The 23671-nt window shown below is 36.6% G+C and overlaps 1 protein-coding gene across 5 annotated transcripts in view; it reads right to left on the minus strand.

The window, feature by feature from the left end:
• Positions 1 to 23671, minus strand: part of Trpm7 (transient receptor potential cation channel, subfamily M, member 7) — an 84704-nt gene that overhangs the window by 9963 nt on the left and 51070 nt on the right. For 3 of the 5 annotated variants that reach the window (XR_001783159.2, NM_021450.2, XM_017319154.2), the window contains exons 20-30: positions 22456 to 22584; positions 20950 to 21228; positions 19644 to 19818; positions 18317 to 18443; positions 15240 to 15424; positions 13168 to 13300; positions 11176 to 11888; positions 8643 to 8710; positions 5769 to 5859; positions 3497 to 3567; positions 1066 to 1100 (exon numbers count right to left, since the gene is read on the minus strand). Coding sequence is in view for 3 of the 5 variants with exons in the window: in NM_021450.2 (NP_067425.2) it covers positions 1066 to 1100; positions 3497 to 3567; positions 5769 to 5859; positions 8643 to 8710; positions 11176 to 11888; positions 13168 to 13300; positions 15240 to 15424; positions 18317 to 18443; positions 19644 to 19818; positions 20950 to 21228; positions 22456 to 22584 (2006 nt within the window). In the remaining 2 variants the exon portion in view is untranslated. The remainder of the gene's footprint in view (positions 1 to 1065; positions 1101 to 3496; positions 3568 to 5768; positions 5860 to 8642; positions 8711 to 11175; positions 11889 to 13167; positions 13301 to 15239; positions 15425 to 18316; positions 18444 to 19643; positions 19819 to 20949; positions 21229 to 22455; positions 22585 to 23671) is intronic. The other 2 variants (XR_001783160.2, NM_001164325.1) reach the window with 1 other exon arrangement.

A 23671-nucleotide genomic window follows, 5' to 3' on the forward strand; every position in this document is an offset into this window, starting at 1 on the left:
TGATTGGAAAAGGACTGAAGCATCATCATATTGCGAGATTCAATTTCCAATATGCAATCCATTCATTTATAACAAGTCTTGGTTCCAAATGGAAGTTCTTTGAATCTTAAGGATCCCTCTGCAAATGAGACAGGTATAATGAAAAAGCGAGTGGGGTGTGACCAAGATGAACTCCAGGCTGAGTCCTCCCAATACACAGCTTTGAGCCTCATTTGAGACAGCACGAACTAGAACCAAGAGGACTCTGGAAATACAGAGCCACCAAGGTCTCTTCCCGATTCCCACAATCCAACTGGCCCCAAAAGTTCTCTTCACTTTAGTAAGGGAAAGGATTTCTTGTAAGGAGCATTGATCCAGCACTATCCCCTTTCTTGATGCTGGTAGGACACTCTTTTCTCTGTATTTGATTCAACCCTCAGCACCAAAAAAGAAAAAAAGAAATTAACTTGTATTCTGTGTCTATCTCCTAAGGCTTTGGTTTTAACTCTTACAAACGGCATTAGAGATGGAACTCGAAAACAGAGCTGCCTACTTATGTCAACACTGCTTATTTCCTCCTATGTTCATACTTCTTCAGACTCACAAAGGGGAGACACTGAGATACATATTTCCTGAAACTAGCCATTCCTCTCCAGCTGTACTTATCAAGGACAATTGCTATCAGTCTGCTTTTGCTTACTCTTCTGGTTCTGTATTTGTTAGATAAACTCAGTATCCAAGCTTTCTAAAATATTCTGTGTATTACTACTACTCAAATCAAGATATTTTCCACACGCAGTATAATGTTCAGTTAGAATGATTGATAAATATATTAATACTAACCAAGTACAAATATAAGACACCACATAGGTCTGTCACCAAAATTAGTTAAGAGAAAACTGAATAAGAAAAATCTGTGTAACTATATAGGAAGATTATAGTAAAGATCCTCCAATTTCATGTCTGTAAAGATGAGAAATGCTATAACAACTATCTTAAAAAGATTATTAAAGAGGAAAGACAGAAAAGAACAAAGACAGTATTCATTAACTCAGATACTTTTCAGGTCATTAAGAAAATACTTACATTTCTCTGTTTGATGGTCTATCTCGTAACCAATCCTTTAGTCAAAAGACAAAACAAAACAAAACACAAAAACAGAAAAACAAATATAGATAAAGCATTTCTATAGAATCAATAACTATTTAACATTTGTTTCTTAATATGAGAACTTAATATAAAGTCCTTGTTTCATAGTTCCATGAAGGGGAATAAGCAAATTCAGAAATGTTATTTTCTACAGTAGTGTGTGTGTGTCTTTCTGAGCACCCATGTGGGTGTCTTCCTCTATCTTTTCTATGGGGACTGGTGATCCGAACCCAGGTCCTGAGGCTTGCATCAGGACTTTACCTAAATGACCCATCTCCCCAGCCTCCAGAATTTCTAGTTCTTCAGATTCTTTAAGATGATATTATTAGTCTCCCAGCATGTCTCTGATTATACAAGTAATTTGTGCTTCTTGCAAAAAGAATACCAAAATATAAGCAGAAACATTAAAGTCACACCAAATACAAAAAAAGTGTTGAAAAGACAAGCATTAAGATGCTGCAGCCAAGCAGGGCGTGGTGGTGGACGCCTTTAATCCCAGGACTCGGGAGGCAGAGGCAGGTGGATTTCTGAGTTCGAGGCCAGCCTGGTCTACAGAGTGAATTCCAGGACAGCCTGGGCTACACAGAGAAACCCTGTCTTGAAAAAAACAAAAACAAAACCAAAAGAAAGATATTGCAGCCATTTCATACACTAATTCATGTGATTTCTCTTAAGCAAACTTAGTAGTCATGTTTCTAGACATATTTAACTTCCCTAGACTGGGATTCACATTTTCTAAATTTAAATTTTCATATACTTCATCAATTTAGAAAATCCCAACTTGTTTGCATTTCTTCAAATTCTTGACTCTCCTACAGTCAATCAGATGACTGCCTTTGTCTCTTTTCTTTTCTATCAAGATGTACTTTCATCTGTGTTGGATTCTGGCTCAACTTAGTAATTCTCTGTAGATTGCCTCACCCGTGCTTGGCAAATTATTACTGTGTAGCCAGGTTGATCTGAAATCTGCTATGTAGCAAGGCTGGCCTTAAATAGGCTCCCTCCGCTTTTCTCTGTCCCCAGGGTCTAGGATTACAGGCATGTGCTCTACACCCATGGAATACTTGTATGATCTTTTTGGTTTTGTGAGACAGGGTCTAATGGTACAACCCTGGCTGTTCTGGAACTTGCTTCGTAGACCAGGTTGACCTTGAACCCCCAGTGATCCACCAGCCTCTGATTTGCAAGTGCTGAGATTAAAGATGTGTTACCAAGCTTGGTATTTTTCTTATTTTTCTATGTATTTTTCAAATTTCTAATATTTTTTGAATAGTTTTTTTTCTTATCTAATGTTTTATTTTAATCACTTTAGATACAATTTATTATTTATAATCAGTTATTCTATTTTTAAGTACTAAAGGTTGGAGTCTCAGAAAAAAAAAAGACTTTAGTGCAATACTGTACAATTCAAATTCACAGTAGATTCCTAGAGAGCCGGATGTGTCACTGAGAAATTCTACTAACAATTCCTTTTCCTAACGTTTAAAAAAATAATATGTGTTTTTGCTTTGCTTTTTAAGACATGATCTCACTATCTAATCCAGGCTGGTTTCAAGTTTGAGATCTTCTGCCTCAACCTATGGATTATTGAGATTATAGTTCTGGGACTGTAGATGAATATCAAAGATGCAGTGCTTTAGTAAAACAACTGACTATGTTACTGTTCTATTGAGTGTATCGTATGAATGCTGTTTTCTAGATACTTACCTGCTTTCACCTGAGCTATCTGTCTTGGTTGTCCATCTGGTTTTAAGAAGTTTATGAAAATAAAACATTAACACAGGCGGCTTGGAATGAATTAATATAATTAGCTTCAATTCACTTCTGACTATTTACTGCAGGAGGTGAGTTTTGTCTAACTGCCACCATGTACTGAGGTCAGTTTTCTTTTTTCTTTTCTTTCTTTCTTTCTTTTTTTTTTTTTTAAAAAGATTTATTTACTATTATACATAAGTACACTATAGCTGTCTTCAGACACATCAGAAGAGGGCGTCAATTCTCATCACAGGTGGTTGTGAGCCACCATGTGGTTGGTGGGGTTTGAACTCAGAACCTTTGGAAGAGCAGTCAGTGCTCTTACCCACTGAGCCATTTCTCCAGCCCGAGGTCAGTTTTCTAAGAAGAGCTTGATCTATCCCCATCAAATATTAACGATCACTTTAGCTATTCATCAGTAAGTGTATTGAAATGTACAAACAGCCAGGCAGTGGTGATCCCAGCACTCGGGAGGCAGAGGCAGGCGGATTTCTGAGTTTGAGGCCAGCCTGGTCTACAGAGTGAGTTCCAGGACAGCCAGGACTACACAGAGAAACCCTGTCTCAAAAAAACCAACCCTCCCCCCACCCCCCAAAAGAAGAAATGTACAAACCGGTAACAAAGCTGCTTTAGAATCGACTTCTGGAGAGTCTTCCGTCGACGCTCTTCTACTACAGCTTTCTGCTACAAAAAATTAAAAAGACATAGTTGAATAACTAAAGTATTCACTAATTAAGTGTTCCTAGGTAGAATATAACCTTCATAAGATTTCTTCTCTCCAGTAAAGCTAAACTCAAGAGTTATAAGTGGCCTATAAATCCTTCAAGCTATAAACTTATCTTAATCATTCAATTTATTGTAAAAACCAAGAAAGAAACAAAACATAATTTAAAAACATCATAGTATGATGACCAGGTTGTCTCCATCTTAAAGATGACCTTTCCACCTCTGTCACTTGAGTAGCTCTAACTATAGTTTCTGACCCTGTACAAGACTTGTCTAGGTTTTATTTTGATAACTTTAAGCTTGGAGATGCTCCATGAAAGGACATAGGATGATGATGAGGATTTCCCTCCTCCTCCCCCTTTGTCTTTTCTTCCTCCTCCTTTCAATCACCACCACCATCACCACCATCATTATCATTTTATACAGGGTCCTACTTTGTCGCCCTGGTTAGCCTGGAACCTGATATGTAGAACCTCCAGCTTACATAGATCCATCTGACTGTCTGTCATCTTATTATCATTAAAGATTTTAAATTAATTTAGATTCTCTAGTGTGGAATTACATGACTGTAAGCCTCCGTGTGGGTTCTGGGAATCAAACCTGGATCCTCTTAAGAGCAGCCCTTCATTGCTCAGCCATCGCACCTTGTCTTTTACTCTGATGATAATAATGAGTGTCATACTGTTACCTCTATTCTTGATTTAAGATAATATCCTGTTGTCACAGGCTTTAAAAAAAAAATCCCAAGTGAACTTTAAAATGGAAAGTATTTTTGGCAATGTCAAGAAATTAAAAGTCTCTGAAAAAGTTCGACACCAAGTGTACAATGTAAAGTCAGCTACGGTGGTGCACACCTTCAATTTCAGTACTAAAGAGGGTTAGGCAGAGTGAGTGCATTGAAGTCAAGGGCCATAATAAAACCCTATCTTAAAAAAACAAAAAACAAAAATAAAGTAAAAAATAGTAGGTTAAAATATATTACAAAATGCTGGGCAAAACCTTCTCAATAATTTGAAAACGAAAGAATATTTAGTCAAATAGAGAATTTAGGATGCTGATTTAACTAAACTTGTGACATTACTGCACTGGCAGGAGAAGGTGAAGGTGTACAAACTTGTGTGTTATGTGTTCAATCCGGAAGCAGTGGGAAAAGAGTTCAGATTTCATTGAGTTAAGAAAGCTAAGAGCCAGGCATAGTGGACACACCTTTAATTTCAGCTTTCTGGAGACACAGGTTGTAAGTTTGAGGTTAGCCTGATCTAGATCTATGATGAGTCCTGGGACAGCCAGGGCTATATTGGAAGGCCTTGTCTCACAAACAAACAAACAAACAAACAAACAAACAAACAACAAACTAAGAGATATGACCTAAAACTGAAATGAGGATTGGGCAATAATAATTGTGTTACTTTTAGAAATAAAACACATATTATCTAAAATACTTTTTGACAAGCCAGGCGTGGTGGCACACGCCTTTAATCCCAGCACTTGGGAGGCAGAGGCAGGCTGATTTCTGAGTTTGAGGCCAGCCTGGTCTACAGAGTGAGTTCCAGGACAGCCAGGGCTACACAGAGAAACCTGTCTCAAAAAATCAAAACTATCTGACAGTCTCACCTTTTCCTTGACAACTACTCCTATCTTTACTGGCCTTATTTCCAGGACTAGAATATAAAGTACAAACAGATACAACTTCTGTCTTATTTCTCATCTTAGTTCTCAATATATCTTGATTTAAGGTTTTTTTTTTTTTCCCTTTTTTTTTTTTTCGAGACAGGGTTTCTCTGTATAGCCCTGGCTGTCCTGGAACTCACTTTGTAGACCAGGCTGGCCTCGAACTCAGAGACCCGTCTGCCTCTGCCTCCCGAGAGCTGGGATTAAAGGCGTGCGCCACCACGCCCAGCTTGTGTTAAGTTTTTACAGATAACTTTTATTGTAATTAAAGAACTCCATACATTACTAAGTAAGATTCATTCATGAACAGATGGTTCAATTTTATCAAATGCCTTTTCTGCAGCTATTAAAACGATATATTTAGGCTTGAACACGCTGTTAACATGCACTGTAGTAAATTACACACTATTAATAAAGTGCTTAGCAAACATATACTTAAAGCTTTGTATGTTTGCTAACAGAATTCATAGTAAGGTCAAAACACTCACCTTGCACCGAGTGAAGAGAAGTAGAAGTCTTACAACATTCACTATATCCAGCAGCACCCACATGTTTCAGAGTGTTTTCAGGAGTATCATTCTGTATAGATTGTACATGCATATAAATTTTAAAAGGAAATGAATTCAATATACTTTATTCTACTTGATCATTAAAAGATATATAACAGATCTGGTTACTTCAGTGCGAAACTCACAAACTACTTGAAACTACCTACTCATCTGAATGAATCCTTTTTACATTAATATAAATTCTCAAGATGTTTGGGAAAATATAGAAAAGTGGGGAAAAATTGAAACCAAAACTATTATTACTTGATAAAGGAGAAGTAGTGCCACTGTGGCTTACTGCATACTATTCAATAGGAATTGTTTGTTAAACCTTAACTTCTCTTTAAATATGTTCTGGTACTGGAGAGATGGCTCAGTGGTTTAAGAGCACTGACTGCTCTTGCAGAGGTCCTGAGTTCAATTTCCAGCAATCATCCTTAATGGGATCTGATGCTCTCTTCTGGTGTGGCTGAAGACAGCTACAGTATTCATATACATAAAATAAATAAATCTTAAAATTTTAAATCTGGGGCTGGAAAGCTCAGTGGTTAAGAGCACTGACTGATCTTCCAGAGGTCCTCAGTTCAATTCCCAGAAATCACCTGGTGGCTCACAACCATGTGTAACAGAATCTGGTGCCCTCTTCTGGTGTGTCTGAAGAGAATAATGGTGTAGCCCTATACATTACATTACATTACATAAATAAATAAATAAATAAATAATTTTTAAAAACCTTTAAATCTGTTCTGGTAGAGCATTTTAATCCCTTTGAAAGGTTCCTTATTGTTTTGCATTATTCATACATTTAAGAGGCTTGCTGCCTTTTTGGCCTAATAATTACTTTGGTGAATGTGACAGGAATGCCTGCATTCCCAGTTCTTGGGAGGCAAGGCAGATAAGGACTTAGAAACTAGCCCAAAGCTGGGCAGTTATGGCCCACACCTTTAATCTCAGCATTTGGGAGGCAGAGGCAGAGGCAGGTGGATTTCTGATTTCGAGGCCAGCCTAGTCTACAGAGTGAGTTCTAGGACAGCCAGGGCTACACAGAGAAACCCTGTCTTGGAAAAACAAAACAAAAACAAAAACCAAAAAAGAAAGAAAGAAAGAAAGAAAGAAAGAAAGAAAGAAAGAAAGAGAGAGAGAGAGAGAGAGAGAGAGAGAGAGAGAGAGAAAGAAAGAGAGAAAGAAAGAGAGAAAGAAAGAAAGAAAGAGATAGAGAGAAAATCCCAAGTATCCAAGTATAGACTTAATGAGATTCTCAAAATTACCAAAAGATTTAAAAGAGGTAAATAAGAAGAAACAGTGAGCAAAGAATGGTCTTAGTCTCTGATTGGTCCACTAGACTTACATTGATTTCCTTCATCTAAAAGATTATGTAAATGTAAGCTGAGTTTCTGACTCCCACACACACTAACGAGATGATGCTGGATATTCAGGGACCTCTGAATGCACCATGATGTTTTTATAAATCATCCTGTTGTTTCTCTTTGAAGATGCACATACAACTATTTTCAAACTTTCAGGTAAATAGGGAAAAAACACAAAACCATTGCTTCCCAATTTGCAGATATTCACCAATTAAATTTCTAATTTACAATATCTACTTACTAGATATTATGTTAATCATTTTAGCACAATGCTGGGTGGTTTTTTTTTTTTTTTTTTTTTTGGGACAGGGCTTCTCTGTGTATCCCTGGCTGTCCTGGAACTCACCGTAGACCAGGCTGGCCTCAAACTCAGAAATCCGCCTGCCTCTGCTTCCCAAGTGCTGGGATTAAAGGCGTGCTCCACCACTGTCCGGCCTTCAGTACAATGCTTTAATGGGAATACATGTCATTATAGATACAAATGTTACCATCAATATTAAACTGCACCTGAGCCTGACTTTTACATGCAGGGTAGTATATAAAGTGCCTGATAGCAATGAAACAGTTAATTTGGCTCATATGGGGAGGGATGACTCAAGTTTCTCAGTTATTATATTCTTGGCTATATATTTAGAAAAAAAAAATCTTGTTTCACCACTGTTTTTTGGTCTTTTGGTCATTCCTAAAATGTAAATTCGAGGGACAGATAGTTAAAGTAGTTCAAGGCACTCATGATGTAGCAGCTACATCACTGTTCTTAAGGAGATGGGGGGCTACAGGTAACTTATGACAGCAACAGAAATAAAAACTAATTTCCAGGCAAGAAATACTTATTTATTTTTTGCCAATCATTCCATATACTCATTAAACATTTGTAAGAATTTATTTAATAGTCTACATGGGTAAATTTTATATATAGCTTTTAACTTCTAGATTCTAAGTTCTTTGAGAGCTAGGATCATGTTCTAATGAACTTTGAATCCTGAAAGAAAATTTAAGATCAGTAATTACTCCATAAAAAAAGGAAACAGAGCCGGGCGTGGTGGCGCACGCCTTTAATCCCAGCACTTGGGAGAGAGAGGCAGGTGGATTTCTGAGTTCGAGGCCAGCCTGGTATACAAAGTGAGTTCCAGGTCAGCCAGGAACTCTGTCTACACAGAGAAACCCTGTCTCGGGGGTGGGTGGTGGGGGGTGGGGGGGGAGAAACAAAGAAAAGCATTTTCTAAAAAGGAAAATGTTAAATATTTTATTTAACAAAAATGCAAGCTACTTTAAACTTTTTCATGTTTCTCCCCTTTCAAACATAACCATTTCAAATATCTAGGGTAATACTACTGATGACAATCTCAGCTAATTTTTATTGAAAATAAAAGTTTAATTTTATTTAGAAGAAATGAACATAAAAGTGAAATTACATTTAATTGTATTGTTATAAGTGCCTACTTACAGATAACAGTTCTCTTATTTTGTTTGATGTTTCTTTAAACCTCTGTAAGTCCATACTATCTCTGTGTCCTTAACAGGGGAAAAAGAAAAAAAAAAAAAAAAAAAAAAAAAGGTTGCAATGAAAACTTTTTCTTTCCTACTAACTGAAGTACAATCTTAGAAACAAATGATTCAAGTAACTTTCAGGCTCTGCAAATGTTTCATTCATTCATTCATTCATTCATTCATTCATTCATTCATTTATAATAGTCATACTGAAGAGAGCTACCAGGAAAATATCCAACACCAAACAACGAAGATCTCCTGTTGAGAACCCCACACAAGTAAACCTTGGAATTGAAAGGGAACATTTTTACTCTTAATAATGAAGTATAAATAGACTGAGCTGGTGTACACCTGCAATCCCAACACTTGTAAAGTGGAGGAAGGACCAAACAAGCTTAAGAAAAACTTGGAAATGTTATTCAGTTTTCCAGATACGCTAACAATAAACATAAGTATGTTTGATACCTAGATAGCATGCCAGGTTGGCCTTAATATGGATACTCTACACAGTCTTATTAACATGTTCTCCAGCTAATCATTACAATGTCCACAACTTGGTAAATCTGTAGGGTGGGAAAGCTAAAAAGACAGTTAAAGACAGGAGAAGCTAGACATGAAAAGGCAAAAGGCCCCAGGCACCTTTTAGAATAGTATGAATATGAGCGGGTTATTCCAGAAACTTCTTTAAATACTTTAATACTCTTATCTACCAGGAGATGTTTAGAACACTACATGCTCCCAAATCACAGAACCCAGCTAGTCCTAGGATACTGCTCTTCAGTTGTCTATTCTCTTCTATGTGGCATATGGTCAGCATTTAAATATGCTTAGGTCTATACTACTATTTAATGCAAGACAATCTGCTCACTATGATTAAACTATGCTTACAATAAATGCCAGGACTGGAGAAGCTGAGGTAGGAGAATTCTAAGTTCAAGGACAACTTGGGCTATGTAGCAAGACCCTGCCTCCAAAAACCAAACAAAAAACCAAAACAAAAATATCTAAATAAAACACCCTAAGCATAAAAATCAGTGTAGTTCCAACGCTTCTTCCTAGCATAACAAAGCTTTTCAGGGACTTGTCCAGCCACCCTTTATACACTCTCTTCACACACACAATTTATTTATTTCATTATAGTCTAGTTCTTTATCAGTTCCCTGGCCAAATAATTTTCACAAATGTTATTAATTTAGGATTACTGCCAAAAGAGCGTATTTTGCCATTACTTAAGCAATTACAATGACAAGATTTTCTTTTGTGCCAGTTTTCTCTGCTCTAATGGTGGCATTACTGCTGTGGAGTAAATTGCTTTCTAATGGATCTGAGGCCTGCTATACAAAGTATCAATCAATGCCCGATATTATAAATCCATGTCCGGGAAGGTCATTGACCATAAGGTAGACCTTACAATACTATTGCTTTGGTAACTGATGATGAATCAAGCTACCTTCTAGATGTATGTTTGTACTGACAGTCTTGGGTTGCTCTCAACCACGGTACAGGATGCTTCGTTATGCAGCAGGCAGTGCAGAGACACAAAATTGGTTAAGATACTGAGAACAAGTGACTGGGATACTAACCCTTAAATGAGACGCTCCCATTAGCCAATGCTCAGGGAACATTGTGTAAAAGGTGGAGAGAATATAGAGGTACCTCCTTTGTGCTGATTCTGTAGTGTGCAAGATAGCTGATAAAAGTAGGAAAGGGAGCTGGAGAGATATCTCAGTGGTTAAGAGTACTTGTTCATCTTGAAAAGGATCCAGGTTCAGTTCCCAGCACCCACATGGTGGCTTACAACTTACTCATCCATATCTCGACTTTCAAGAGACCCTATACATCCACGGGCAACAGGTACACTCATCGTGCACAGACATATATACAGGCAAAAACTCATGTGCATAAAAATATTTTTTTAAAAAGCCACGCTTTCATCTGTAGATCCATAATTGAGTAGATCATAAATAAATACATAAATCATAAATATGTTTGATTGGTAGGGAAATAAAATTTGCTATTAGGCAAACCACTTCTTTTCTGTTTTATTAAAGTTATTCATATGATCATGCTGCCTAGTGCATCACTGTTAAGTAATGAATGAGTGTGCTGCCCATGTAAGTCCTAACATAATGATTTGCAGTGCACCTTTCACTTTCAACACTTTCCTGGCTTGTATATGAAGTCATACACTATTCATACTGGTGTCAGCTTCTAACCTCCCAAGAGCCCTCTACTTTCAGTCAGATCCCTCCAATAACTGACAAACCCAATTAAAGACATGTTTAAATTCAAAAGACAGAGTCTAAATAGTTAATGGCACCAAGCACGTACCTAGCAATATACTTCTTCAGCCCAATTCAATTGATTTTTTAATATTTCTGATCCTGACTATATACTCCATTTTTATTAGTTAGCTAATTACTTTTCTAAGGTAGTATTTCTGACATGAAAAGCAACACTATTATGCAGTAAGAGTTTGCCACACTTACCCACAAATGCTCCAAATTCTATGTTATCCCCTTCTGCAGCTTTATAGAAAATGGGTTCTTGATCTTTGGTTGTGGATTCCAAGTGACTTTTGCAACTTGGCTGGGATGGGGTACTCACAGAAAATTTGGTTGGTGGGGAGGACATATGTGGTGAACTATTAGGTGAACTGCCTAATTTTTGATTTTTATTAAATATTTTTAACATTTCTACCCCATGTCGTCTCTGTCGTAATTCTGGGGGAGAAACAGCACTTGGGAATAAGGCACCACAGGAGGAACCAGCCTCTGGAATGTTGAATTCTTTTCTCTGGGGTATCACGGGCAAATCTTGTCCAAACAGATTATATTGGGGGTCTTTTTCATCTTTCATAAAAATATTACAAAGAAAAGGATTATTACTTTCCCGATCACCTTGAGGAAGAGAGGAACTCAGTGTGTTTACAGCACTAGGTTTCTTCCACAAAGGTCTTACAGGAACATCATCAATAAGATTCTGAGCCAAGTGTTTGGAAATACTCAATTCTCGTGTGATCTCATTGTGCACTTTACTAGCTTCTGAAGCTTTCTGGGCTGTAAGTGTTTTCAATGTATCTACTGTTAGGGCTGAGAGATCTTGCAGATGACCAATTTGAGAATCTAAAGACTGTAATGATCTTTTTATGTAGTTGACACGATCTCCAACTTCTTTAATCTGAATGCTCATCTGCTCCACTCTGTAGGGGGATAAAAAGGGCATTTTACAGATGTTAAAATTAATGTAGATGGGACAAGGAGATTGGCTCAGTGGAGAGCAGAGTTTGAGAGCTTAGGAATCCACATAAGTGCATAAGGAAAGAACATCTCTGCAAGGTTGTGCTCTAATGTGTACACTTGCACCAAGGCATATGAGCCTCACATCATCCATACACAGGTACAACAATTTTTTATAAATAGATTATATTTTATAGTCTAAATGGATGATAATGGAGTAAGAGAAATCTTACTTTTTAACAAATACATTGCAAAAATAAAGTATGGTTATGAATTTGTATAAATCACACCTTGCATTTCAGAAGGGTGCAGTGGCAATGCTATCATAATTAAAACACAAAGGGTTTTGTGTTGGAGACAGGGTCTCTCTGGCTGTCCTGGAACTTGCACTCTAGACTCGGAAGGCCTCATTTATGGAACTCAAGAGATCCGCCTAGCTCTGTCTCTGAATGATGGGATTAAAGGTGTGCACCACCACTACCTGGCTTAAAACACAAAATTTAAAAACAAACTTTGTTTCATAAGCTATTGAGTCTATTCACAAAATCTATATACACCTGCATATACAAAGGCCCACCATCAGTGTCATACACAAACACCATATGCTTATACTATGAAATAAAAAAATTGTGAGGAAATAAAAGCTTTAAAATAGTCATGACAGTTTTATTTTCTCTTCTCAAATAATTAAGAACTCCAACTCTTCTCTCCTTTGCAACTACAGTCAAAAAATTAAGAGCACTAATGCTAAGTACCAGACTCAGAGGTACACTTCTTAACCAAGAGTGAGGCCTGGAATTGACCCTCAGCACCACTAAGAATAAAATGGGTTAAACAGTGGCTGAGTGCTTAAGAGCACTTGCTGGTCTTTCATACACCATGCTCATGGTGGCTCACAATTGTCTGTAACAACAGTTCCAGAGTTCCAGGGGATCCAATGCCTTCTTCTGACCTCCAAGAGAAAGATGTATGTATGTGCATGTGCACACACACACACACACACACACACACACAAACCAGTAGGCAAAGTACCCATTCATGTAAAATAAAAATAAAGTTTAAAAATATATTTATGAAAATTAAAATAAAATGTATCTACTGGGTTTAAATGTAGTAGACCTGTTTTCTCAAGGTGTAAATATGAAACTTCTTACTTCTTAAAATAAACTGAACAGCGAACATGTATCAACTAACAGGATTCATTCTGACATACAGTCAAAAATAATTAAAGAGCATACAAACCTTTCAAAAGTGACCCGGATTCTCTCTTCACTCCCAGAATTGAATTTGTCATCTTTCTCATCAAAGTACATCTCAACACACTGCTCTTCAAAATCATGGAGTTTCTTTTGATCTTCTTCTGTTAAGAAAAGTTCTAAGGAGAAGCCCAGAAAGAAATTAGAACACAAAACATAAAAGGCTACCTCTACCAGGTTTTCAGACTTCACGGTTGCCTTTTTATTTATCTATTTGAACAGGGGCCCTCTACACAGCTTATCCATCCATCCATCCATCCATCCATCCAATAGACAGGGTCTTTCTACAAAGCCTGGCTGTCCTAGCTCACTATGCAGACCAAACTAGCCTGGAACTCATGGACACCTCTTTGTTTCTGCCTCCCAAAGCTGGGGTGACAGACTAGTACCACCATGCCCACCAAGTTTTACATATTTTTTTAATTCCACTTTTCTTACTATAGCCCTTTTCTATTTCTCTCAGCTCTCTTGTCACATATCTTATCAGAGAAAGAAAACCATGGATAATTTAAGTACAACTGACATGGTGATTTACCCCTAAGTAGTATAAAGATGCACTCTTTTTTTTTTTTTTTTTTTTTTTTTTTAACAGAATGTTAAGAATGGCTTCTAGAGGGCTGGTGAGATGGCTTAGTGGGTAAGAGCACCTGACTGCTCTTCTGAAGGTCCGGAGTTCAAATCCCAGCAACCACATGGTGGCTCACAACCATCTGTAATGAGATCTGACTCCCTCTTCTGGAGTGTCTGAAGACAGTTACAGTGTACTTACATATAATTAAAAAAAATAAATCTTAAAAAAAAAAAGAATGGCTTCTAGAACAGGTAAAATGATATAGCTTACATTACCATTTAAACATCAAAACCCTTAGATACCATTTCCCAACAACAATAACCCGTAAGTACCATTCTCCAAAAGAAGTTAAATCTAAATGGACTTTTGTATGTATCGTATTACTTTGCTTTTGTTTAATGAACAATAGTTTACTCTGAGCCAAATATGAATTATGGCCCCAAAACAGAGATTTAAACTACCCCAAATTCCATGTTCAAACATAAAAGCAAATTCATGAGGATTTCATAGTACCAGAACAGATAGTCATAAATCAAGACATTTTTCAAATACACATAACAGACATCTTAGCTATAAGGCTCAGATATGACTTAAGTATTTTGACTGGTAGAAAATTAGGGTGTTAAAGTCAACACATATTAAATTGTTCTATCTGTAATCAGGATGTTAAGTCTGACACAGGATGGGAAGTGGGGGATGGCTGCAAGGAACGGTTATTTAGCAGGCTAAGAATAGCCCAAGATAAATAACCCACAACATTCCACACTCTGCACAGTGACTGGCATGTTAATCAGTCAGCCTGCCTCTGCAGGCACAGCTTCTTTTCTGCAATTCTCATTCACAGTTCCCCTGTGGTTGAAACATCACACTTTGTGCATGTGGGAAGGGGTCATATATTACTATCAAATATTATAGTATAAAACCCCACATAGCTAGGATGGGTTAGTCATAGTAACCCATAGTTAGTTAAGCAGGACAGCACGATCCTGATCCAGACATAACTCTATGTCTCTGTATGGCTAATGTAACAGTTACATGGGACAGGTAAGAGGACTAGTATACTTAAAATACTCAAGAACCCGGCTTGGTCGAATAATGTTAAAGTAGCAGTAGGTGTGCTAATCAACCAAAAGGTCCTTGGCATGTATCAAACTACTTAAACAGATTCCTTTATTTTCTCTCCGTATCTGGTTAAACATTTGATGTTTAAAGCATTTGTAATAATCTACTATTTTTTAAATTCTAGTCGTCTCTTCTGGCCAGTTTGATTTCATAGCTATCCTTTATGTTCTTGATCTAATTCTGAAAAAGACTGATTTTCAACATTCAAGTTTTCATAGTTCTTATTTGAAGATACTCAACTTGTATCTAAAAACTGTTTTATATTTTTTGCAAATTTTAACTTTTCACAGTAATTAAAAAAATCAATACTTAGTTTTCAGTATAATATTGAGAATCAAGAAAAAGATTTTCTATATTTCACTTACTTGGCCCATCGGAAGTCTTATCTTTCTTTCTTCTTTTGCATACACAGCAAAACAGTGAAACTATATGGCTGAGGATGATAAGAGGAGGAGGCAGGACTGGTTTTTCATGATAAGCCATAATAAAATGATACCGCTGATACTTCCATACAATATTGGAAATTGCCTTCACTTGTAAATATACATTACTAGAATAACGAAGAAAAAAAAAAGCAGACAATTATATTCTGCACATTAATTATATCCTGCATATTTAATTCTTCACTATATACTCAAGGATACTTTCATTTAAATAACAAAAAAGTAATTACAAATATATGCAACCAAGGTGGGCTAGAGAGATAGTTCAGCTTTTAAGAGCACTGACTGTCTTGAGTTCAATTCCCAGGAACCACATGGTGGCTCATGACCATTTGTAATGGGATCTGATGTCCTCTTCTGGTGTGTCTGAACACAGATACAGTGCACTTATATAAATAAAGATAAATCTTAGGAAAAAAATGCAACCAAATGGCTAGTATTGTTTTGTACCATAATAAGAGACGTCAGAAAACTGAGTGGGAAAAAGAATGACTTTTAAGTTTTTAAAAAATTTATGTATATGGATAAAACAAAAGAAAATCTTGCTGAAAGCCATGCCATATGCATGTAATTCCAAAACTTGGAACGCTAAAATAAAATGCAGGAGGATCAAGAATTCAACCTCAGCAGGAATGGTGTCAAATGCCTTTAACCTTAGTACTTGGGAGACAGAAGCAGATCTATCTCTGAGAGTTCGAGTCTAGCTTGGTTTATACATAGGCTAGTTCCAGGACAGCCAAGGCTCTGGAGACACAGACACACCCTCAGAGAGATCACTTGGAGGTTGAGTACTTGCTATGCAAGCATGAGAACCTGAGTTTAAATGCTTAGCATACAGTATAAATCAGGTCTGGTTGCACATGTAACATAGCCCCAGTGTTGTGGGACAGAGAGAGTGCATCCTAAGAGCTCTCTAGATACCAATCTAGGTGAGATGGCAAGCTTTAGGCTCAGTGAGAGACCCTGCCTCAAGAGAATAAAATACCTCTTATCCTGTTTCTCTACATGTGTGCATGGACCAATATATATGCACATACATGCACACAAACCATCACCACCACCTCAAACTTTAGTCTGAGCTACTAAAAAAGACACCCTAACTTATCAAGTGAATAAAGAAAAAAGTCTGGTGCCAGCAAGAAGCTAGGGACAGAGCCTTGCTCTGACTTAAAGCCAGACAGCCCTGGAAGTGCATATTCTCAACAGTTCTGAGAATTTAGAGATGAGATAAAACATTTTGTAAAAATGTTTTGTAACAAAAAATTATAATCTAATTGGGCAGTTTTAATATATTGGCTTGAAATATGGTCTAAATTGTGGAGAATGACATAGTATTCAAAACTGATAAGTGCACCTGGGTGGTGATAGCACACACCTTTAACCCAAGTGCTCAACAGGCAGAGGCAAGCGGATGTCAGTAACTTTGAGGCCAGTCTGGTCGACATGGCTAGTGCCAGGAGAGCCAGGGACACACAGAAAAAAAAAAAAAAAAAAAAAAGAAAGAAAGAAAAAAGGAAAACTAAAACTGTAAGATTATTTTGAGAACTACAATTGCTTTCTTTTTTTAAAAAAATTTATTTATGTTATATATGTGAGTACATTGTCGCTGTCTTCAGACACACCGGATGAGGGTGTCGGATCCCATTTACAGATGGTTGTGAGCCACTATGTGGTTGCTGAGAATTGAGCTCAGGACCTCTGGAAGAGCAGTCAGTGCTCTTAACTGCTGAGCCATCTCTCCAGCCTTACAATTTCTATATTCACAAAAATGATACATGAATGTCACATAAAAACCAAGTAAAATTACATGTGTTCTTTGTTTTTCTGTAATTCCCTAGCAACCTAGGAAAATTTGCTGATAAAGATTAAAAATGTAAAAAATATCTTTCTTCCTTACAAGTGTCATGTACAGGTTATGAACAGAACTCTCTTCACCATGTAGGTCCTGGGGAATCAAACTAAAGTCATGATTTGTTGATAAGTATCCTTACCAACTCATTTCACCAGCCCTTTTGTTTGTTTTCGAAGAGATTGTTTTTATAAGCAAACTACATGTTGAGGCACAGTGAGATAGGCAGACCACACAGGCTCACTGGCTAGGCAGCTTATCCAGACTGATAATCTACAGGTTCAGTGAAATAAACGTAAAAATAAATTGGAGGGCTTAGCAGTTAACAGCTCTGGGTGCTCATTAATAGAGTTTGATTTGCAACACCCACATGGAAGCTCAAAACAGTCTGCAACTCAGTTTCATGGGATCTGACACCCTTTTCTGGCCATCATGGATATTCATCATGGATACTGAACCAATGTAGAACAAACATGCAAGCAGGCAAAAAAAACCCCAAACACATAAAATAAAAAATAAATTTTAAGATAAAGGTGGAGCATGATCACCAAGGACACCCAACACTTACCTCCTAACTTCATTTAACATACATCGGCATGCACATAGATGAGTACATACTTATTTCTTGTTTTTTGAAATTATTATTATTTTTTACTTATTCACTTTGTATCATGCTCACTGCCCCGCTCCCAATCACCTCCTTAGATAATCCCTCCCACACCCCAACCCTCCTCCTCTGAGTGGGTAGGAGCTTCGCTGGGTATCCCCCCCCACCTTGGCACATCAAGTCTCTGTGAAGCTAGGAACATCCTCTCCCACTGAGGCCAGACAAGGCAGCCCAGGTAGAACATATCCCACAGACAGGCAACAGATTCTGGGATAGTCCCCACTCCAGTTGTTCAGGACCCACATGAAGACCAAACTGCACATCTGCTACATACGGAGCATATACTTAGTTAATACATACTTTTTATGCTGAAAATAACAAAACCAAACATTTAAAATTCCTTTGATATAAAAAATCATGTCTTATTTGTATTTTTTCAAAGATAATATAATACTCCATTAAAATTGAGAATTTAAAGTGAGAAAGTGAATCTTATTCAAAATGAGAAATGTATAAAATATATTAAGTAAATAAAATTCTTACTTGAAAAATGCGATAAGGAGATTAACCATAATGATATACTGTACAAAGAGGTAGACTGCTTGAAGAAATGGAGTCAACCAAGTTCCAGGACCACAGATTGTCGGGAGAGTGGAGTCATTTGCACACACTTTGGGGAGAGAGAAAAGAATTTGGTTGTTTTATATACAAGGTTTAATATATAAGTTTCTTATCTTAACTGAAGATTTGAGCACATGGAAATCTGCTTAAGAATTTAAAAGAAAAGGATCTCTGAGAGGCGGCTAGCCTTGGGAGTGCTGCCTTGTGAAACCTCCGAGAGACACTGAGGGCTGTGGGGCTTTCTGTTCTGCCTCACCCCTGTACTGCAGGCAAGCACCAGTATCATAAGTTAGATCACGGCAGGCAGGGTTAGACTGAGGTAGAGGTAGACAAAAATCACTGGATACTGGGAAAATGTAACATTTATGTAAAAAAAGTATCTCAATCTAAAAGTACATGACAAATTCATAGTAAACCTATGAAGGTACAGACTTTTTTATATTCACAAAGAGGACTAAAATGCAATTTAAATAGAAAATTACTAAATCTGGGGTTTGCAGAGATGGCTAAATGGTTAAAAGTGAGAAACTGAATTTACTTTAGCACACATTTACTTTATTTAGGTAGCTTAGAACCATCCACGCAACTCCAGCTTTAGGTAGGTCCCATGCTTCTTTCTGGCTTCCACAGGCACCTGCACTTAGGTGCACAAACCCACACACAGACATATGAATAGAAACATAACTGAAAATAAACATGTATTTTTTAAATCCCTAGATTTGAATTTCTTGGTATTCATTATTCATGCTTGAAACCTTTTTGAAGCTAGAGCATAGCCAAACACAAACAAGGAAGGGAAGAGTTTTAATATCCACCATAATTACAAGGAATAATATCAGATTCGTTGGAGTAGGGAAGGGATACAAACTATCCTGAGACAATTCTTATATACACTTACAGTTAATATTTAGTCACTATTTTAAAGTGTGCACATTAGCAAAGTTATCATCACCATAATCACCACCATTACCATCATTCCTTGAAGTGGCTTTGTAACCAAACTGAAGTTTTTGTTATGTGAGTTAGTAAATATCTACATTGTCTAAGATAATTAGAACATACTTCTAATGCACACGGTTGAACAATGCTCAAGACACCAATTTTTTGATCCTTGTTTTTTTTTTTAATGGTAATGCATTGTGGGGATATTTAGGTTTTAAGTTTGACTAGAAAATATGCGGTATTTTTAGAATGCAATCCTGACTTTATAAAATAACCAAAAGATGATTTTGTAAACATAAATCCTTACCATCAATTTCATATGCATAAACTTCACCAAAAATCATCCAGTATGGATGAAAAACTATATCTTTAGCAAGAGACCAAGATGGTTCTTCATGTGGATAAAGTATTGCTTTTCTGGGAACACCAAAACTAAGCAATACAAGAGCCATTATCACTACAATGTAGAACATATTGGCCACCTGTTTTTAAAAAAGGAAAGAAAAAGAAATGTGTTAAGAAACAAGAGAATTTAATTCCTACAACAAAATTTATCCTAAAGAGTGTTTCTAATGTTGTAATAGGTAATAAGTAAAATATTTGAGTTTCCATTTACTGCTAATAATAGCATTAAGAAAAATGCTATCATTGCGTAAGCCTTATGAAGGAGATTGTCTCTGTAATAAACTACATCAATGGCTCAAAAATACAGCCTATGCCTTGCAAATATAAGGCAAAACCAAAACTATAGTTACAAGGGCAAACTTGGAAGACTTAACTCCAGTAAGTGCCAATTCTCATATTTTGTCAACTAGCAATGGAAATGCAGACTTTCCTCTACCTATTCTCACATATCTATACTCTGCATACGTCACAGAAGCTGGACTAGAGACATGTACCACCATGCAAAGGCCTTTGTGAGTACACCACAGCTAAAAGTCTAAGAACATATGAGATAAAGCTTAAAAGATAAGAATGGAAATGTAACCTTTTGATTATTTCTTACAGCTCCATATGAATCTAAAATTATCTCAAAACTAAAATATGGGGGGGGGGGGGCAAAAGAGAAAAGACTCAAAAGAGAGAGTAAAGGAAGGGAAAGAAGGCAAGTAAAAATGGCTAGTGTGTGAGAGCCCCTGTCTACAGGAATAAGATGAAGGTTGACAGAAGACATCCAATGCCACTTCTGTCCACTGCATGTGTGCATATGCACCCTCACACACATGAAAACACCATAAACACAGTCCACACAAACACATACACTGATATCCTTAGGAAATATTCTTAAGAAATCATAGGTTCAGCCAGGAGTGGTGGTGCACGCCTTTAATCCCAGCACTCGGGAGGCAGAGGCAGGCAGATTTCTGAGTTCGAGGCCAACCTGGTCTACAGAGTGAGTTCCAGGACAGCCAGGGTTACACAGAGAAACCCTGTCTCAAAAAAAAAAAAAACCTAAAAAAAAAAAAAAAAAAGAAAGAAATCATAGGTTCAGAGTATGAGGCAAATAAATATGAACCAATAGAAATTTGTGGGGCCAGGTAAAGCTATATGAAAAAATATATTTTATGATTTTAAGAAGCAATTCATGCATATTAGTAGACATTTCAACTTACCATTTTTCCAATCATCATTACATAAGGTCCTGCCTGTTGATTTACGGCTAGAAAGTCTAGCAAACGCACATACCAAAATATTATATTAAGACAGTAAATTAATCTTCCAGCCACAAAAACATGATTATCATATGCATTAATATAGTTCCATTTTGCTCCAAATCTTAGTCCAAATCCAACAAAGAAAGAAATGATGGCAATTGTGTCACTGACATTGAAGTAGTCACTAAACCATACTTTAATCTTCTGGCTGATTTTCCCAGCTTCAGACATGAAGACCTAAAGGTTTAAGAAGAAAAAAACCTTGAATCAAATCCTTCTATTAAATCACATATAGGAGCTGATTATAACTTCACAGGATAATTTTAGTTATATTTTAATCTTTCAAAGTGCCTGAGATTTTATTTGATAAGTTTGAAAGGTTTTATTTCAAGTTAAAACAATATCTGAACACATTGGTAGCACATTCCAAAGATGTCTTATTTGTACAAAGTAAATGATTTAAATATCTGTATATATCTAACATTATACTAACCCTGAGTAATTTTTTTAAAATTTAACATTTTAGAAATAGATTTACAGCTACAAAATAAGAATGTTTCCCAATTGTAAAGAAGCCTACTTCTGCTTTTCTCTCTCAGGCAATCTTCCTCTCCACTAAAGGCAGATACAATTAATACCATTCTCATAAGTACATGCAAAAGCTGCTAGGAATACACTTCAAGAGGACCCCAATTTGACTGCCAGCACCTACATGGCAGATCATAACTCATCTAGGAGATCTGATGTCCTTTTCTGGTTTTTGTGGGCAACAGGTACACACGTGGTACACAGATATACAAGTAAGTTAAAACACTCATGCACATAAACTTAAATAGTTTGTTTTTTACTTTTGAAACAGGATTTCATACAGCCCAGGCAAGTCTCAAATCTCCACTGTATAGCAGATGATCCCAAACTGCCTTCCAATGCTGGAATTAGAGATGTCTACTACTAATAAGCATTTCTTTAAAGAAAAAAAAGTTTCTCCCTCAAAAATTAGAGTGTTATACAATTGAAAATTTTTTTTAAAAGAGGAAAAACATCTATCTTTCAATTTCTTGACTACCTACATGCATATTTAGTATTTCTGAAGAACGTCAGATCACGTGTAATGAGTAAATCTTTGCTTTTACAGACTAATTATATTTGTAATAGTGTGCAAAATGAACATAATTTATTAATAACTATTCTTTGTTTTGATTTCTTGAGACAGTTTAACCTCGGCTGTCCTGAAACTTGCTCTGGAAACTAGGCTGGTCTTGAACTCAAGAGATTCACCTGCCTCTGCCTCACAAGTGCTAAGATTAGTGCGTACTACCATGCCCAGCTTAACCAAAAATATTTAAAACAAAACAAAAAACATGGTTTTTAGAATAGCAAAAACAAACATGTTCCATACTTCTATGTATCACATACACATAACACATAACTTACTGGTAAAAAAAAAAAAAACTATAGACATACCTCACGGACTTTTTCAATAGCATAGGTAAAAATATAAGCGATAACAATCCATTCTTGAACTGAAGGTAACTGTTCCATTTTTACAAGAACTACAAATGTATAAAGCATCAGAAATCCTAAATATGCCAACTAATAAAAAAAGAAACAAAAGTTACACGAATAAAATCAATTACAAAGTAAAATATATTATGGACATTTAAAGTAAACACAAAATTTAGTTTGAGCTATGGTAGGCTAGTTAAAATGCAAATGAAGGCAATATTCATTATTTACATTAGTGGGGTAGAGTTTAGGTGGCAGATAACAGGTTTGCATTATCTACATCTAGGACTGAGAACTCTAATAAATCAATCCCAAAGTAATAAATGTGAGTGTGAGTGAGAAAGCAAGGATTAAAGGAACAAACTGTCAAATATCCATTCTAACATATAACCACTTGTCAACTTTGGCAACTGTCTAATACTGATGAAAAGGAACACGCAACATTACTTTGTTTTCCTGGGAAAGGGACTAAAGATTCATTCTCTTAAGCCAGGTATGGTGGCACATGCCTTCTATTCCCAGCACACGTGGGTAGTGGCAGGAGGGTCAAGAGTTCAAGACCAGCATGACTTACATAGTAAGTTCAGGACCAGACTGGCTACATGAAACCCTTTTTTAAATAACCAAAAACTATGTCAGATGAAGCCAATGTTTTAAAGGAGGGCTAATTTCAAGTGTTTCTTCAGGTATGTTCCTGCCTAGAGGATACATTCATCAAGACAGCCAACTAGATATTTTTAGAGTATCAAAAAGGAATAAAAACAACATTTCAATATATGAATATATTCTTCTATGGATTTGCTTTTGTCAATCCCACAGAAAAGGAGAAAGGCTAATGCAAGAAAGCAATGGAGCACATGACTAAAGAAATGGCTGGATTTCAGTGTCCTGACTGCCTCCCAAGATGGGATCAAACGTGTGCACACCATCCACACTTTTATTCTACTCTGCACAGCTCACAATTTTATTTTTTAATTTAAATTTGTAACCTTTTATTTGTTTGTGGTTTTGGTTTGTTTGTACTTTCAGAGACACTATTATGTAGTTTTGGCTGTTCTTAAACTCATAAACCAAGCTGTCCTTGAACTTCCAGAGGTCTCACCTGACTCTGCCTCCTGAGTCTTGTGAGTCATGTGCCCTCACACCTGGCTAATAATTTTTTACCTTTTAGAAA

The sequence above is a fragment of the Mus musculus genome, chromosome 2 (genome assembly GCF_000001635.26).
Source record: "Mus musculus strain C57BL/6J chromosome 2, GRCm38.p6 C57BL/6J".
Taxonomy (NCBI): Eukaryota; Metazoa; Chordata; class Mammalia; order Rodentia; family Muridae; genus Mus; species Mus musculus.